This window comes from Ramularia collo-cygni (genome assembly GCF_900074925.1).
Source record: "Ramularia collo-cygni strain URUG2 genome assembly, contig: RCC_scaffold08, whole genome shotgun sequence".
Classification (NCBI taxonomy): Eukaryota; Fungi; Ascomycota; class Dothideomycetes; order Mycosphaerellales; family Mycosphaerellaceae; genus Ramularia; species Ramularia collo-cygni.
The window spans coordinates 641,788-656,986 of NW_019716262.1; the positions used below are offsets into that span (position 1 = coordinate 641,788).

Consider the following 15,199-nt stretch of genomic DNA (forward strand, 5'->3'; position numbering starts at 1 on the left):
TTACAGTCCCATTGACGCAGGCCTTTGCGCGCCGTTGTCCTCTACCTCGCTATCGGCCTCCCGCGACCCAACCTCGGACCAGCTATCAGGCGTCACGATACCATCGCCTTCCTCAGAGAGCATATCTATGTCGCTGTCGTCCAGCAATTCTACAATCCCAACACCGGAAACCTCGCTCCTTGATGGAGATTGTGCTCGAGAGGCAGTGGAAGGGGGAGCAACAGCCTGAAAGTCATCCGAATCATCACTTGATGATCCGAAAGATGAATGGGCGTGGGTTGTCGGTGTTTTTGCGGCTGAGCCAGCTTCTTGCATTTGATGTTCGAGTGTAGGCGCGGGGGTGACTTCGAAGGCGGAGTGGAAGCTAGCGTGCTGAGGCTCGGCCGTACGCGCGGCATCCCGTACTGGGTCAAATGGCAGATGGCTGGATGCTCCTTGCAAGGCGTTGAAGTTGGCGAGCCGCGCTTTGGTCAACTCGGGGGTAACGCCGTAGAGATCCTCTAATTCTGAAGAAGTGGAGGGTGACTGTGGCTGCTGCTCTCTTAAAGGCGACTGTGATCTAAGCAGTGTCTCGAAGATGCTCTGACGGGGTGCCGCGACTGGAGTGGAAGGGCTCAGATCCACAAGCGTGCTGTCGGAAGTTGGTTCGTGGACATTCATATCGCGCAAGCTGGCTTCGATCGCAGCCGCCAACTCAGCTTCTTCCTGCTCGTGTGGACTCTGGCGGGTTGTCCCAGTTTTGGTAGAAGAGCTTTCTTGTTCAGACAGAGACATGGCGATCGCGAGTTGCTCTTCGTAGCTCAGAGGGTCGTGGACTTCATTTTGCTGCTCTGAACGTAGGTTCGTTGTTGTCCAGCTTCCAGGAACCGATGTCTCGGGATCATCGGGAAACGATCCCGTGCGCTCCAGAGCGAATTTTGGTGGTAGAGGTGGTTGTGTAGGGGTGATGCTGCGCTCCAAAGCAAACTCGTCTCCAAACGGATTCGCGAAACGAGACCCCATGTCCCACGCGCTACTCGTACTGGACTCTCCTGCAGCAAGCATTGGTTGTGCGAGGTTCTTTTCCACTTCCTGCATTTCCGCTGCGGTCTCCGCACTTATGGGCTCGTTTGTGGGCGGCGATGGTAGTTGAAGCTCATCACTCTTCAGGTTTCCCTCTTCGTCAACAAAGGCATCGAATGTCGGCGATTGCGATTGTTCCTCCGCTTTCTCTGCAGTCGCCACCTTCGACCGTCTCTGTTCCATCTCACGGTTGCGCTGCGCCAGATACTCCCGTCCTTTGCGTCGCCTCTCTTCGGCCTCGTCCGGATCTATCGGGCCCCTCACTGGGATTCTGTATATTGTGTTGCCACCTTCGAGATTTCTACCAGTTGCTATTGCGGCAGCGTGCTGGCTAGCCGCCGCCTCCCGCCGGATGCCTGCATCGTTGGCGACAGACTGTCCTTCATATGCAAAGGCTTCCGCTGCTCGTCTGGATTGTGGATCTAGCTCTTCCCCAATCGAGCGAAGCAGTTCTTGAATCTTCCTTCTCTGCTCCTCAAGCCAGATCTGGATCTGTGGGTTTTCGAGCACAGCAACGCTCAACGCTGTGATGATCGAGATGGAAACAATGATGCCTGTGGAGTCATACTCAGTACTGTATGAAGGGAAGTAGCACAGGATAGTCTCTATTCGATCAAGTGCAGCTTACACCGCAACCCGCGCGATCGTCATCAGGGGATCAGAATACACTTACCTCGAATGGCGGACATTTTGGGTGATTGAGAACGCTGCGATCGAAAGAGACGCAGTAATCCGGCGTCCAAAAACTGCGGAAATTCGACGCAGATGAACAAGGACAAGAGGTACAACGGTAGTAAGGTCAGTAGGTTGTTGGTTCAAGGTAGCAGGACCCCCGCATCATTCGCTATCACACTAGCGCGACACTAGCGTGATCGTGACAACGCCACACATTAGTCAGTGTGGCGGTGCTGTTTTGTATGTTTGTTGGGTGTTGTGTGCATAAGGTATGCTCATTTCAAGAAAGATCTTGTAAAGATATGAACGATAAGAGTGTATGCGGTTTCAGTTGATAAAATGGGCGAATGCAGCAGCAAGGACGCACTGCTCTCCCGTACAAGACGCGAATACCTCATGTTGTAGTTTGGCCACAGATTACGAAGACCCCCGAGCAGACACAGTGTGACATCAGATTGACAGATGTTTCCAATGTTCATCTGATGGGATTGTCTACTGTCAATAGATCATAGAAATGTGCGCAATAACTCGAGTGCGACGAGAGCGGCGTGGCAAGTTCACTCAATGATACCTTACTCTCCGCTCTTCGCTGAAAAGGCGGGGCTCTGGCCCGAGGGTGTCGAGCGGCGGCACTTCACCTTCGACCACTGCCCTCTTCGACGTTCCACGCGCAATCGCTGACCATCAACTTTTCGAAAGAGCCAACCTCACATCTCAGATCATCACAACGAAGTAAGTACACACATGTCCTGGTGCCCACGGCTAGGCCCTAGCCTCCCTGTCCGGGCACCCGGGATGACGAAACTGACGAGTGGAGTAGACAACAAATACGCAAAGATGCCAAAAGGAAGCTGTGTTTGTGGCGACTGGACGTATGAGTACGAGGGCGAGCCAGCGGGCGTGGTCAGTGGCTGCGAGAAGATGCTTATGAGGATCCTGTTGACGTGTGTATAGGCGGTGTGTTACTGCAAGCCGTGCCAGAAAACCGCAGGTGCTAATGGATCCTACAACTTCTTGGTGCCCGCCGACAAGTTCAAGAAACTCTCCGGAAAGGACTTTCTGTATTCAAGGGAGGGTGATTCAGGAAAGCCCGTGAATTACCAGAACTGCGGTCGGTGTGGCACCATCATGGTGGCTGATATCGAGGCGATGCCTGGTATTAAGCTCGTCAAGGCGGGCACTGTTGACGATGCTGATGCCATCACAAAAGGGGCACCGGTTGTCGAGCTGTACACCAGAAGCCGACCAGGTTGGTGCAGCCCATGGAAAGGCGCAGATCAGAAGGAGACCTCGTAGTCTTCTTGCGCGTGGAAAATAAAATGTGTGTCAGGATGGAGGCGGTGAAGATGAAGTTGATGTAGATAGTAACACAAATGAAGTTGGTCGAGTTGAAGCAGACACCCAAACACCTTGATGGTAAAATTTCTTGGCAGTGCATTGACAGCATATACCCGACGACTATGACACCTAAACGGGTTAGCGCGGATACATGCGACTTCACCCGACTCTTATACCGTCCAGCCATCGCGACTGTACATCAATTGCCTGTTTTTGACGAAGGGGAGTCCGGCGCATTTGCAACTTAATTCGCGACGTTCCAGTGTCTATGATTTCCTAGATCGTTACGTCCACGGCCACGGCCCATACAGCTTTTGCCACAKCGCCAGAATGAATCCTGCGCTTTTACTGAATCCCAAAGCCTCCGCCAAAGAGAAGGCGAAGGCTGACAAGAAAAATGGTACGCTACATATCTCTCATATTGCTTCACTTGCAGCTTCACATGCCAAGACGTGCAAAAGGTGTCGTCACCTGCCTCAATTCGCCCGAGCTCAACTCCGCTACCGCGCCAACGACTATTTAAGTCACGCTTCTTGCTACTCTGTCGTGAATCATCATCTACAAACATCACCGCTCCAACAGCGATTTGATCAGTCCAGCTCATCATTCCCCTCTCGACAACTTCTTCTCACATCCTGTCTTGGTCTCGTCGGACCACGTCCTTGTCGCAGGCTTCGAGCACAACACCGCCCCATCGCAGCTACATCTGTGCCCCAGCATGGCCAATGTCGACCACCACGCCGCAGCTTTCAACACCCTGTACTTCGACGATCAAGCTGATCACAACGATTCGTCAGGTTCACAGCAGTCACGCAAACCTCCGGCGTCCACGTCGAACAATGTTTCCGCATCGCGGCAGCCTGCATTTGATCCAAGGTCGCTGCTAAACCCGCAGGCATCGAATGCGCGCCCCGCAGCGGCATTGCCAGCGGAAGATGAACAGAACGGCGACTTCGGTGCAGGAAGCATGATCGCCAATCTGAACAACCTTACAGACCGCGCAGATGTTCCGACTTCGAAGAAGCGCAAATCGCCGGCTATCGAGAACGGAGAGCTCGAGCAGCAGCATAAGAAGTCGAAGGCAACATTCTTTCGCGCTGGCCAGGGTGGAGTCATCAGTGACCATATCAATCAGCAGAACCGCAACGATGCGCCACCACCGCCGCCAGTCGGAGCCATCGACCTCACTGCGGGCGACGATGACGATGTCGTGATCATCAGCGAGACTAACAACCCTGCTATTCCCACYGGATCCCCCAACGAAGAGGTGTGTTTGGGTAGACTTACGTCTTCGGCAAATGTTTTTCGAGTTCCCGCACCGGCAAAGAAATCCGTGGTGAAGGGAGATATCTGGCCGCCCATCCTCGTTTCATTTCGCAAGGAAAACCCATCCCCGCAGAATTTCTTAATCGATCTATACGACCCTGTGAAAGCCAAGTTCGGCACCCTGGAGGTTAAGACTGCCACCGCCATCAGTCAACTGCTCGCAGGCACATCCATATCGAAGTTCAGGTGCACGATGGCTCTCCACGGACGCTCGAAGGATGAGGATGAGTACACTGGGAAGAAAGTGTCGCAGAGCTTGGCTCTTGATGTTACTCTTTATGCTGCTCGCGAGAAGGCGGATCAGATCGGCAAGTTTCTTTCGCAGAAGCAGCTTTTCCTCAGCGAGCCCCTGGCCACAATGGGCAAGGCCGTCGTCAACCCTCACAGACCTTACGGCACGATTGGGCAAGGTCAGAGACCGCAGGCAGCTAAACCTGTGTCGTATGTGACCCGAACCGCGGAAGAGATGCGTACCGAAGCAAGCAGTATGTTCGACAAGATCTCGAATGATGAGGCGCTCCCAGAACTCGAGGCGAACACTTCTATCATCAAGACGACCCTCCTTGATCATCAAAAGAAGGGACTCGCATTCATGGTGGATCACGAGCGGAGCAACGTCGACGTGGATGCAGACTCCTCGAAGCACTCCCTCTGGAAGTATCAGCCTGATGCCAGGGGTCGAGACTCCTGGTACCACGTAATCACAAACCACGAAACGCAGGATAGGCCGCAAGAGATTCAAGGTGGCATCTTGGCAGACGTAATGGGTTTAGGAAAGACTTTAAGCATCCTCTCCTTGATTGCCGAGACTCGCGACGAAGCCCGTCGCTTCCGTCGGAGTGGCGGCCAGACCAAGAGCACAGATTACAACGCAAAGGCTACGCTTATCATTTGCCCCAAGTCGGTCCTATCGAATTGGCAGGAGCAGATTCTCGCCCACTGTGTTCATGGGAGCCTCAAATGCTACATGTACCACGGCGCCAATCGGACCCAAGATACCGAGGAGCTGTCAAGACACGACATTGTGTTAACGTCGTACAACACGGCAGCAGCTKAGTTTGGCGATGGTGTTCGTAAGAAGCGAGCTTTGGCTTCCGTGAACTGGTTCCGCATTGTGCTTGACGAAGCACATTCTATTCGAACGCAGTCTACGCAAGTTTCAAAGGCCTGTTGTGCGCTGAACGCAGAGCGTCGCTGGGCAGTCACTGGAACGCCTGTCCAGAATTCCCTCACCGATCTGGGAACACTGATCAAATTCCTCCGGATCAAACCATTCGWCGACTCGCACACATGGACGCAGCACATCATGGCCAAATTCAAGCTGGCAGATGCAAGTGTGGTGGAGCAGCTTCAGCTGTTGGTTGGCAGTATCACTCTTCGTCGCTCAAAAGACACCATTGGGCTGGTGGAGCGTAAAGAAGAGCGCCAATTGCTTGACTGGGCCCCGGAGGAATATCACCTCTACAGCCAATTTGCCAAAATGAGTCGGACCCATTTCCACAACATCACAGGCGGCGGAAGTGCGCTCAAAGGCAAGGCGTATGCCCATGTCCTCAAGTCCATCGGCCGTCTCCGAGCCATCTGCGCGCACGGGCGTGAAATGCTCACGGAGGAGGACATGGAGGAGATCAAGGGTGGCGATGTCAGCAGCGCTATTGTGCTTGATATCGGAGATGAGCCAGGTGATGGCATCGATCCGTTTGATGGCTTCATCAAGGAGAAACAAGCGTACGAGGCATATACTAACATGCAGGACAGCGAAGTCGACAGCTGTATGTCATGTGGCAACAGGTTGGGCAAGAAGGAAGACGATGCTATTAAACTTGCCGCCCAGGAGCTTGGGGACGATGAGAGCTCTGACGGTGGAGACGAGGACGAAAAGCCTAAGCAGGACCTTCTCGGTCACATCACGCCTTGCTACCATCTCATTTGTGCCGATTGCACGGAGGAGTACAAGGACGAAGTGGAGGGTACCATGACGGCCGACAACCACCATCGATGCCGTCATTGCGATTCATTCGTTCGATTTGGGATGTTTCCACTCTTGCGCTCTATATTAACCCAATTCATCGACAATCGCAAGGCTGCGAGAAGGATCAAAGCCGCTAGATGGGACGAGGACAGCTACACCGGTCCACATACCAAAGTTCGAGCGCTCCTCGAAGCCTTGGCTAAGTCCGCCGAGGAGACTGCTGCTCTCGCGCCTGGCGAGCCACCTATCAAGTCGGTCGTCTTTAGCGGCTGGACCTCGTTCCTCGACCTCATCGAGTTTGCTCTGGAGAGAGCGAACATCGGCTTTGTTCGCCTTGACGGCAGCATGTCAGTCAAGCAGCGCACCCAGAGTCTGGACACCTTCAAGACGGATCCCAACATCACCGTGCTTATCGCATCCATCAAAGCTGCAGGTCAGGGTCTGAACTTGACGGCCGCAAACAAGGTGTATGTCATGGAGCCTCAGTTCAACCCAGGCGTGGAGGAGCAGGCTGTCGATCGTGTACATCGTCTGGGCCAAACACGCGCTGTGCATATTGTGCATTACATCATGAAGCCATCGGTGGAGGAGGGCATCCTCAAACTCCAGCAGAAGAAAAAGAAGTTGGCGAAACTCTCAATGGAGAAGAAGCGGTCCAAGGTCGAGGAGGTTGCGGAGCGATTGCAGGACGTCAGAGATCTTTTCAAGTAGACGGGCCGTGTAGCGGTGGGAGTACGAGTGGCAATGGATGGGCGGCTTGGGGTGCAACGCCGATGGGCTGTGCAGTGTCTACGAGCGGAATTCAGCGAGACACCCCAGAAGGCACAGCACAAGCTAAGCAGTGATGTGGCAAAAGGTGGCGAATGGTAGCTCTGCTGCTATAGTCTCTTGCAATGAATCACAGCCACGTACAGATGTCCTTATTCAAATTCACGTGTTTCAAGCATAGGTAGACTCGGTGAGAATTTCACTGTTCGTACCACAGTAAGGTTGCATCGTCGAAGAATCTCTGATCTTGGAGCACTAAACTGCATCTCTGTTCCACAAGCCTGGCAAGCCATCGATGTGCCCCAACCAACAACACTCCTTTTGCGCCGAAACCGTCAAGCTCACATTCCGTGCGGCAATCGTCAAACGCCATTCCCTCGAAGTACCTCTAACGATACTGTCAGATCGAGGAGGCTTGCGTAGTTAGCTACTTTAGATTCCTGAAAAGAACGCGTCCTACATTTCGTGTCTCATGAATCCTTGTGCGTTTTCCTGGTATGGTCCAGCTTCCGCACTCGCACTCGCACCGCCCTCGCCTCCTTCCAAGGAGAGCTTATCGCCAGCCGGAGGCTGTATCTTCATGCCAGCTAGTTGAGCTTCAGTGTCGCGAACGCGTTTTCGGAACTGCAATCGATCGAGAAAGAGTCGTTGACGCATACGCTCGACTTCTCGGCGCTCAGCTTGGAGAAGGGCTTCCATCTCGCTGAACTGCTGGAGCTTGAGCTCAAGTTTTTGAAGTTGGAGGTTAACAGCGGCAGAGACCTGGTTGGTGAGCTGGCGCTCTGTTTGTGAAGCCAAAGCCGCCGCGCGAGCCGCAGTGAGTGAGAGTGCGGTGGTTGGCAGGTCGTGAGACGTTGGCGGTTCCCTTGTCGCGAGTGATGTCGTGTCATCAACATCCATGCTCTCACCTCGATCCTCGCCCTTAACAACATCGGACTGAGCGGTGGATTCTTCTTGGGACGCGCCCGGTGCTGCTTCATGCTCCATACGTTGCTTGAGAGTTCTTCGCATCTCCTCGACACTCTTGCCAGCGGCCTTGGCGGTCGTCGCTGGGTCCGCTAGACCAGCCAGGAAACCCATTACCGACATGACCGGGTTGTCAAATTGGCTGAAGGGGAGGCGACCTCCTGAGAGGTATGCCAGATCCTGTGCTCCCACGCCTCCAGCGGTACCGTTCGAGGGGGCGTCCTCGAGGTACTTGTCCTCAATCTCTAACTGCAGGAATTTGAGCACGCATTGCTCCMGCGTTCTCGATCCAACATGGTCCGCAACTGACTCCCAATTGTCATCAAACATCTCTAGACCTTCCAACAGAAGCAGCAGCTCGGCGTCCGACCATGGAGACTCCTTGTCACCGACGCTCTTGTAACGCTCATTTTCCAGTTTCGTGTAGTCTGCGGCTGTGGTAGAGCTTGGAAACCGGCCTTCTTGGTAGCAGAGGCTGCAAAGGTCGTAACGCTGTTCCTTGACCGGCTTCGGTGTAGCTGCTGCTGCAGGGGGGTTCTTTGAGTTGTGGTATCGCACGCGCGTGCAGTCTTTGCCACACGAGTAACAGTAGTATTGTTTGCCGTCCTGCTTGAGACTGTCCTCGAGGCCCTTGGAGGCCGCTCCATTCGCATCTGCTCCCTCCAGTTTCGCGGGTGTGACGTCTTTGCCTTTGTCGTCGTAGATGTTCCTCCGCACCTCCATGTTCAAGTCAGCTTTAGCAGCCGATGCCAGGCGATCTGTACCAGCGTGGGGCTTGCCCACGGTCACACTGCTTCCAGGCGCAGGCTGATGGGGCTGCAGTCCGCGAGGCGTGTCGGCTGTGATGCGGAAGTGGCCTGTGAATGGCGGCCCAATGTTCGACGGTCGTGTATCTGGATCAATCTGCACAGTCTGTTAGCTTGTGTACATTTTCAACGCGTCCGCACCCAGCCTACCTGATAGTTGATCAGACCCCACTGCTCGAGAAACGCGTGAACGCGCATAATGGCACACACGTCGCCTGCCAAGTTTCTTCGACATGCAGTCACGGTAAGGTACTCCGCAGGATTAAGCCGGTAGGTGTTGACCATGAAATCGCGATAATCCTTGTACACCGCGGGCGTTTTGCTGCGGTTGCGGTTGTTAAAGAACTCTGGAAGGGCCTTGCGCTCGAGGTTATGGATCTCATGCATGTCGAACCATGCACTATATGATGGGAGGATAATGGCGTGGTTCTGGTCAATCAAATGCGCACGCGCTGACTGCTCGGCGGCCGTCTTGGTGACGATGGGAGCTGCCTCGACAGCAGGCGTACCGTCTTTCGCTTCGGCCATCTCCTCGTCCTCGCCGCCATCCTCTGCGTTCTCCGCAGCAGGTGCGTCCGGCGCGTCCAGCGGGTTGTCTGATACTGGCGCGGATTCCGCATCGGCAGCGGACTGCTTGACAGGGTCTTCGGTATCCTCAATCATCGATGTGTCTTGGTCGGGGTCTTGCTCCTGCTCCTGCTTCGCCTCGACTGCCTCGTTTTCCGCCTGAATGAGCTCGTCCGAAGCCTCGCCAGGCGCGCGCGCATCCTCATCCGCAAACCCAGACTCCATTGCGCTCGTGTGGTTCCAGCCTCAATTGGACGAAGATAGCTTTCCGCAACAATGCCTGATCAATCGCGGGCTCAACGCGACGGTTGTAGGTATGATTGTGACAGTCGGGTGTTGTGATGACAATGGATTTGGGATGGTATCAAGACGTGTTTTGTCGCGCTCGAGATGCTGTCCGTCGGGGGACGAGACGAGACAAGCTCAAATGCAAGGATTCAAGCTAGCAAAAGTTGCGGTCACCTGAGTGGCCAAAAGTCGCACCTCACCCTAATCACCCACGATGAACAATGGCACGGGAGCTTGACTGATGGGAGGTGACCTACCCCAACCCTAACCCGAGTAAAATGCGCTGTACAGATCTGTCACCTGTGAAGGACTGGCGACGACATGCCACATGGTCAAGTTCGTGAATGAATTTGGCGAGTCGAATACTACTGTTTGCTACATATATCATTCGCAGCAAGAAAGCTAAAATAACAACAAGGAAGAAGACGAAGTGGTATCAAGCGCCCATTCTCCCGGATGTACAGCGCTCTTCTTTTGTTGGCTAGAAGACTGGCTCCTCGCYCGTCGCGACTGGCCGGCAAAAGCTGAATCCCTCTGGCTTGAGATGGTGATGTGTATTAGTGCCATTAAGACCCGCTCACACCCTGATCCCTCCTTCGAAAACCGAGACAAGGCAAAGCGTCGGGTACCCTACAGTCTCCAGCGACCTTTCCGCTAGTACGACCCATTCCACACCATGAAGCACCGCGCTCAGACAGCATCCAGACTTCTCTTAGCCGCGGAGCGAGAAGCCACCCTTCTTGCGGCCCTTCTCTTCGACAGGTCGGCCACTCTCGATCCGCGCCTTCTTCTCCTCAAGCTCTTGTCGCTGTCGGTCGAGCTGCTCCTTCATCTCCCGGTGACGGGCGTAAAGCTCTTCCTCGCTCTGCTTAAGCTTGCTCTCCTTCTCCTGCACCTTCTGCTGGAAAACCATCTTCATCTCAAGCTCCATCTTAGCGAGCTTCTGTTCGTGTAGCGAACGCTCCTCCTCCTGCTTGACGGCTGGGTTGACCTCCTTGAACACGCTTGGATCCTGGGCAACACCCATGGAAGTGAGCTTGTCTGATCGGTAGTTCTCGTACAATGAGTTGTTGGTGTGCTCTTTGAGCTCCTCCATGTGAGTTCGGATCAACATTTGTCGAAGCTTGACAAAGTCGCAGTGCTCCTCATTGTCGACCTCAATGACACCCCATGGGTAGCGACGACCGCGGACCTTGCGACCTTCTGGGGTCTGGACCTCGGCGTTGGCACCAACAACYGCGAATGGAACCTTGGACATGATCTCGTTGTTCTCCGCGATCGTCTCCTCGTCATCAAGCTCGTAGCGCGGTCCCTCGAAGATATGAATGTTGTGGTAATGAATGTCGGCAAGAATCTGTTATTGTTAGCACTCGAAATCACCCCGTTTGTTGACGAGGCTTGACTCACGCGGTGCTTGAAAGAAGCGATCTCCTCGTCGGTGAGGGTGTCGGCCTTGGCAATGACTGGGATGAGGTTGACTTTGGTGTGGAGTCTGCGCATGACTTCAACATCCAAAGGCTTGAGGGAGTGGCCAGTGGGTTGGATAAAGTAAACACAGGCGTGCACGCGGTTGTCGACAATGTTCATCCGGTTGATCTTGTTCTCCGCATCCAGGTAAGCATCGAAGCGCTGCTCGATGTTCTCAACAATTGGTCGCCACGACTCGTCGTTGTTCACAAAGTCGCCAAAGCCAGGAGTGTCGACCACAGTCAGACGAAGACGAACGCCATTCTCCTCAATGTCCGCGGAAATTGACTGAATGCTAACGGTCTTTGGTGCGAAATCTAGAGAAGGCTGCTTGCGCTCCTTTGGTGGGTACAGCGAGGTGTTGAAGAGTGTGTTCACCAGAGTCGACTTTCCCAGGCCAGACTCACCTTGATATGCATGTCAGTAGATACACTTGTACATAAGCCAGAATGCACTCACCAACGACCATAACGTTGAAGTTGAAACCTTTCCTCACACTCTTACGATGCCATTGATTTGGCAAGTTGGCGAATCCAACGTATCCGGTCAATTTCCGACGAACAATGTTGCGCATGTCACTGGCCGCCTGTGCTGCCGCCTTGGGGTCCTTTGACGAGACGGTTTGCGGCGTGCTCTGGCCACCGTTCGGCATAGCATTGCTGGTCGCAACTAGCGGCGAGGCAGAGTTGCCATTGGGGGTCGCTTGGTTAGGGAGAGGGGATGCGCGGTTAGGCGGCGCGGCGGAGCCATTGGGAGAAGCTGGCGAGTTCGAGTCAGTTGCTGAAAGGTGAAGCTCTCGGACTGTCATATCCGTCCGCCCTTGCGATACGACTCGTCCGACCGCCGCTGTCGCCGTTCCAAGTGGAACGGGACTGCTGCTGGAATCGGGTTGGCTGCTGCTATCCGACTTCCTGCTGCCTTTGGTGGACGTCGACATGTTTCTGATGACTGAATCGCGCAAAGAGCCACGTGGAATGTTGCAGTTGGCCGTCGCAGGCGTGATGATGTGCCAGATGCGTGGGCGGTGGTGGACGAGGGAAGAGGATTGAGGAGCTGGGACGACTTACCCATGGCGAGAGCGGTCGGGTTTGTTGATCAACGTGGAGTGCCTTCTCTGATTATTCCCACGTGTCAGTCGCTGCTGTCGTCGAAATGCGCGGCAATGGCAGGAGTGGAAGCGGACGCTTTTGCGATGCGCGGGAAGGTGTACGTACGAGGTTCTGCTAGGCAATGGGATGGTGGTTTCTGCGAACGGGTCGGAGCCACGGGGCAACGAAAAGTAGCGAAGGATGGACGAGAAGAATTAGGAGGCGCACGAGTCTGTCGCGATGGAGGCAGAATGGCCTGGGGTGCTGTGGTGTTGACAAGAAAGGGAGTTTCAGGGTCAATAATTGATGAGCAGGGGCGTACGGCCAAGCACTAGAGACCGAAGGAGAGCTGGYTCTCCGCTTTTTTCCCAACCTTAATTTAGGACTTCACCTCCAGGGCTGTTATCCCGCCTCGTCGGGCCATCACCTCAGCCACACCGTTGCCAACTGCTTGACGATCTATCAGTTGGATAATGAATTTGCCCGAAGAATGCTATTGTTCATTTTCCAGCGGCGTACGACAGCATACGTACCTGCCGGAAATACGGAGTGCGGGAGCTGTCCAATAAGCTTCATTGGGAGAATGCAGGTCTACAAGGTCACGTGTTTGTAGAACGACGATACGGGTTATTGTTATCTACAGTACCACCAAACTAGTCTCAGCCCAGCGAAGCCAATACAGCCCGCAGCTGGCCTTTGTCGTACTTGACATATTTGCCCTTGCCCTTGTCGACCTCGTGATATCGCTCCCAGAATCGAGAGTAGAGCGGCTCTACAGTCTTCAGCAACTCCTGGCCTAAGTCTCGCCGCACCTCTGGCTCCATTTTGTATGTCTTGTGCTTGGCCACTTGTTCGTCGAAGTGCTGGTTGMAGCTCTTGAAATTCTCCTTGATGACCTCTTTCTCTTTGCTGGAAAGAGACTTGAGCAGGGCTGAGGGGTCAATCGCGCCTCCGGTGGAGGAGGGTCGACCGTGTTTCGAGGTATGTATTGTGTCAGACAGGAGCACCTTGGTGACTTGGCCCCAGCCTTCTCCGTTGACATACATGGCCAGAGCTCTCTTCTTCCAGGTGTCCACTTTAGGTTGTGCGCCACCTAGCAAGGTATGGAGTTCGGACGCTCTGATCATGCGTTCAACGATGGCAATGTTGTTGGAGAGGAAAATGCCTTGTACGCTCTTAGCTTTCTGTATCTGCTTTCCCTTGGACTCTAGACTGCTTAGAAGCGCGTCGATTGCATCAATGCAATAGTGAGCGAAAAGTTGCTTGCCGTCTGCCCCGACGTCGAAGGACTTCAATGTGGGGAGCGAAGCCGTGGACACGGCATTGTTGGGCTGATTCCAACCACCATCACCCAGACTTCGCATGATGCTGCTGATTGGCCCCAAGTAGGACGTCATGAGCTGCAGTCTGGTCATTATCTCCGTGGTTATCGGCAAAGGGCTAGCGTCTGCCGGGAATTGCAGCATCTGGTTGATCTTGGTCCGGGTATCGACAAGCAAAGATGATAGAGATGTCTTCGCAGTCTCGCGTATCGGCTTCAATGCATCAGACATAGCCTGCTTCAGTTCGCCTGTGCGGCTTTCGATCTGAAAGGAGGTTTTCGATACCACATCTACAATTTCGTATGCAAGATAGCAATCGGTGATGAGATGACCCCTGACATGCGCGTCGAGATCACGCAGAGTCGATGTGAATGCTCGAAGTGAGTCTTGGCAAGTGGCTGACAAGACGGGACCCCATTCCTCCCGACTGAAAATGGGACAAATGTTATCATACTCGGCAATGTACATGCCTTGTATTCCAGATGCATACGTCTCAATCGCACAGCTCCCTGGTTTGTAGACTGCATCTGCAGTGACTTTCCGTGCTGTGGAGAGTGATGCGGTAGCCAGGTTCTGTAGCGATTGAGCCATGTACTGCCCACGCTCGTGGGCATACACTTTCGCCGAAGGTGTAAGACCGCCCCCTGGCGCGACTTGTGATGCGTAGTTGGAAATATTCGTGTTGATTGACCGCAGCTGTGCCGACTTCGTGGATGATATTCGTGGAAAGTCCTGTCCTTGTGTGATTTGCTTCAAAGGTTCAATCGGTTGCGAGTCCTGTCGCAACATGTCCCGGAATACGCTCTCGAGATTTCCCGTGCCCACAGCCAGAAGACTACTCAGCTCTGAAATGGCAGTCTGGTTCGAACGCAAATTCGACGCCTTGAGCTCTTTCAATGCCTGATTGGTGCGATYGATGCTTGCAATGTACTCTGCCAGTCCTACCCGGTCCGGCCGACTCCTTAGTATCCGCTCCTCTTTATTACGCATATCCAAGGGCTGTTTGACCTTTTCTATCGCCGCCAGTATCTTATCAATGTTCTTGTTTTGCGCCTGGAGTCGCTGTGTGTTGCCATAGATTGGTCCTATCGCATCTTGCACCGTTCGTCCGGTCTCGTTGAGGCGCGTCATGGAGCCTTGGATCTTCTTTGACACCGACTTCATCTTGTCCAGACTGGCGTAGAGGACCTCCACCTCTGCGGACTCTTCCGCAAATGCGGCATGGCGCTGTCCCGCCATTGTGATGCTGCAGCGGTCTTGTGTTGGAAGGAATGTCACAGGCCAGTCAGTGACAATGATTCCGTGGATCCGTATTTCCACCCAAAGCAAGGCGCCCCCGAGACCGTCGGGTGGGATTGTAAATTATGTAGATGCGCCGTTGTCAGACAGCTCAGGCCCACCTCTCCACACGTGTGAACGTCGGCGCGTGGTGTCGTGGAGATCGTCTGCGCGACACTAGCTTGCTGCGGGCCGAGTGCTTACATTGTAAGGTAGGGGGAACAGGCTGATCGGTGTTTTTTCTTTGTTACACGGCCTGTCTTCTTTACAGTCCTG

General features: G+C 54.0%; 6 protein-coding genes; 2 read left to right on the forward strand and 4 right to left on the reverse strand.

Moving 5' to 3' along the window:
• On the reverse strand, positions 1-1,751 carry RCC_05791 (uncharacterized protein; the record flags this gene model as incomplete). XM_023771056.1 has 2 exons in its annotated part: positions 1-1,616; positions 1,736-1,751. 2 exons carry the CDS (start codon positions 1,749-1,751, stop codon positions 1-3), a joined length of 1,632 nt encoding a protein of 543 aa, XP_023626824.1.
• An 823-nt stretch (positions 1,752-2,574) lies between these two features.
• On the forward strand, positions 2,575-3,033 carry RCC_05792 (related to DUF636 domain protein; the record flags this gene model as incomplete). XM_023771057.1 has 2 exons in its annotated part: positions 2,575-2,640; positions 2,692-3,033. 2 exons carry the CDS (start codon positions 2,575-2,577, stop codon positions 3,031-3,033), a joined length of 408 nt encoding a protein of 135 aa, XP_023626825.1.
• A 760-nt stretch (positions 3,034-3,793) lies between these two features.
• Positions 3,794-7,084, forward strand: RCC_05793 (related to helicase-like transcription factor protein; the record flags this gene model as incomplete). The annotated part of the gene is made up of 1 exon (XM_023771058.1): positions 3,794-7,084. One exon carries the CDS (start codon positions 3,794-3,796, stop codon positions 7,082-7,084), a length of 3,291 nt encoding a protein of 1,096 aa, XP_023626826.1.
• Positions 7,085-7,597: 513 nt separating this feature from the next.
• RCC_05794 (related to chromatin remodeling factor subunit and related transcription factors) lies at positions 7,598-9,705 on the reverse strand (the record flags this gene model as incomplete). XM_023771059.1 has 2 exons in its annotated part: positions 7,598-9,010; positions 9,064-9,705. The coding sequence occupies 2 exons, from the start codon at positions 9,703-9,705 to the stop codon at positions 7,598-7,600; spliced, it is 2,055 nt and encodes a 684-aa protein (XP_023626827.1).
• Positions 9,706-10,480: 775 nt separating this feature from the next.
• RCC_05795 (probable cell division control protein CDC3) lies at positions 10,481-12,306 on the reverse strand (the record flags this gene model as incomplete). XM_023771060.1 has 4 exons in its annotated part: positions 10,481-11,122; positions 11,176-11,642; positions 11,695-11,994; positions 12,303-12,306. The coding sequence occupies 4 exons, from the start codon at positions 12,304-12,306 to the stop codon at positions 10,481-10,483; spliced, it is 1,413 nt and encodes a 470-aa protein (XP_023626828.1).
• A 676-nt stretch (positions 12,307-12,982) lies between these two features.
• On the reverse strand, positions 12,983-14,884 carry RCC_05796 (related to exocyst complex protein EXO70; the record flags this gene model as incomplete). Its single annotated transcript, XM_023771061.1, has 1 exon — positions 12,983-14,884. One exon carries the CDS (start codon positions 14,882-14,884, stop codon positions 12,983-12,985), a length of 1,902 nt encoding a protein of 633 aa, XP_023626829.1.
• Between the last annotated feature and the right edge of the window lie 315 nt (positions 14,885-15,199).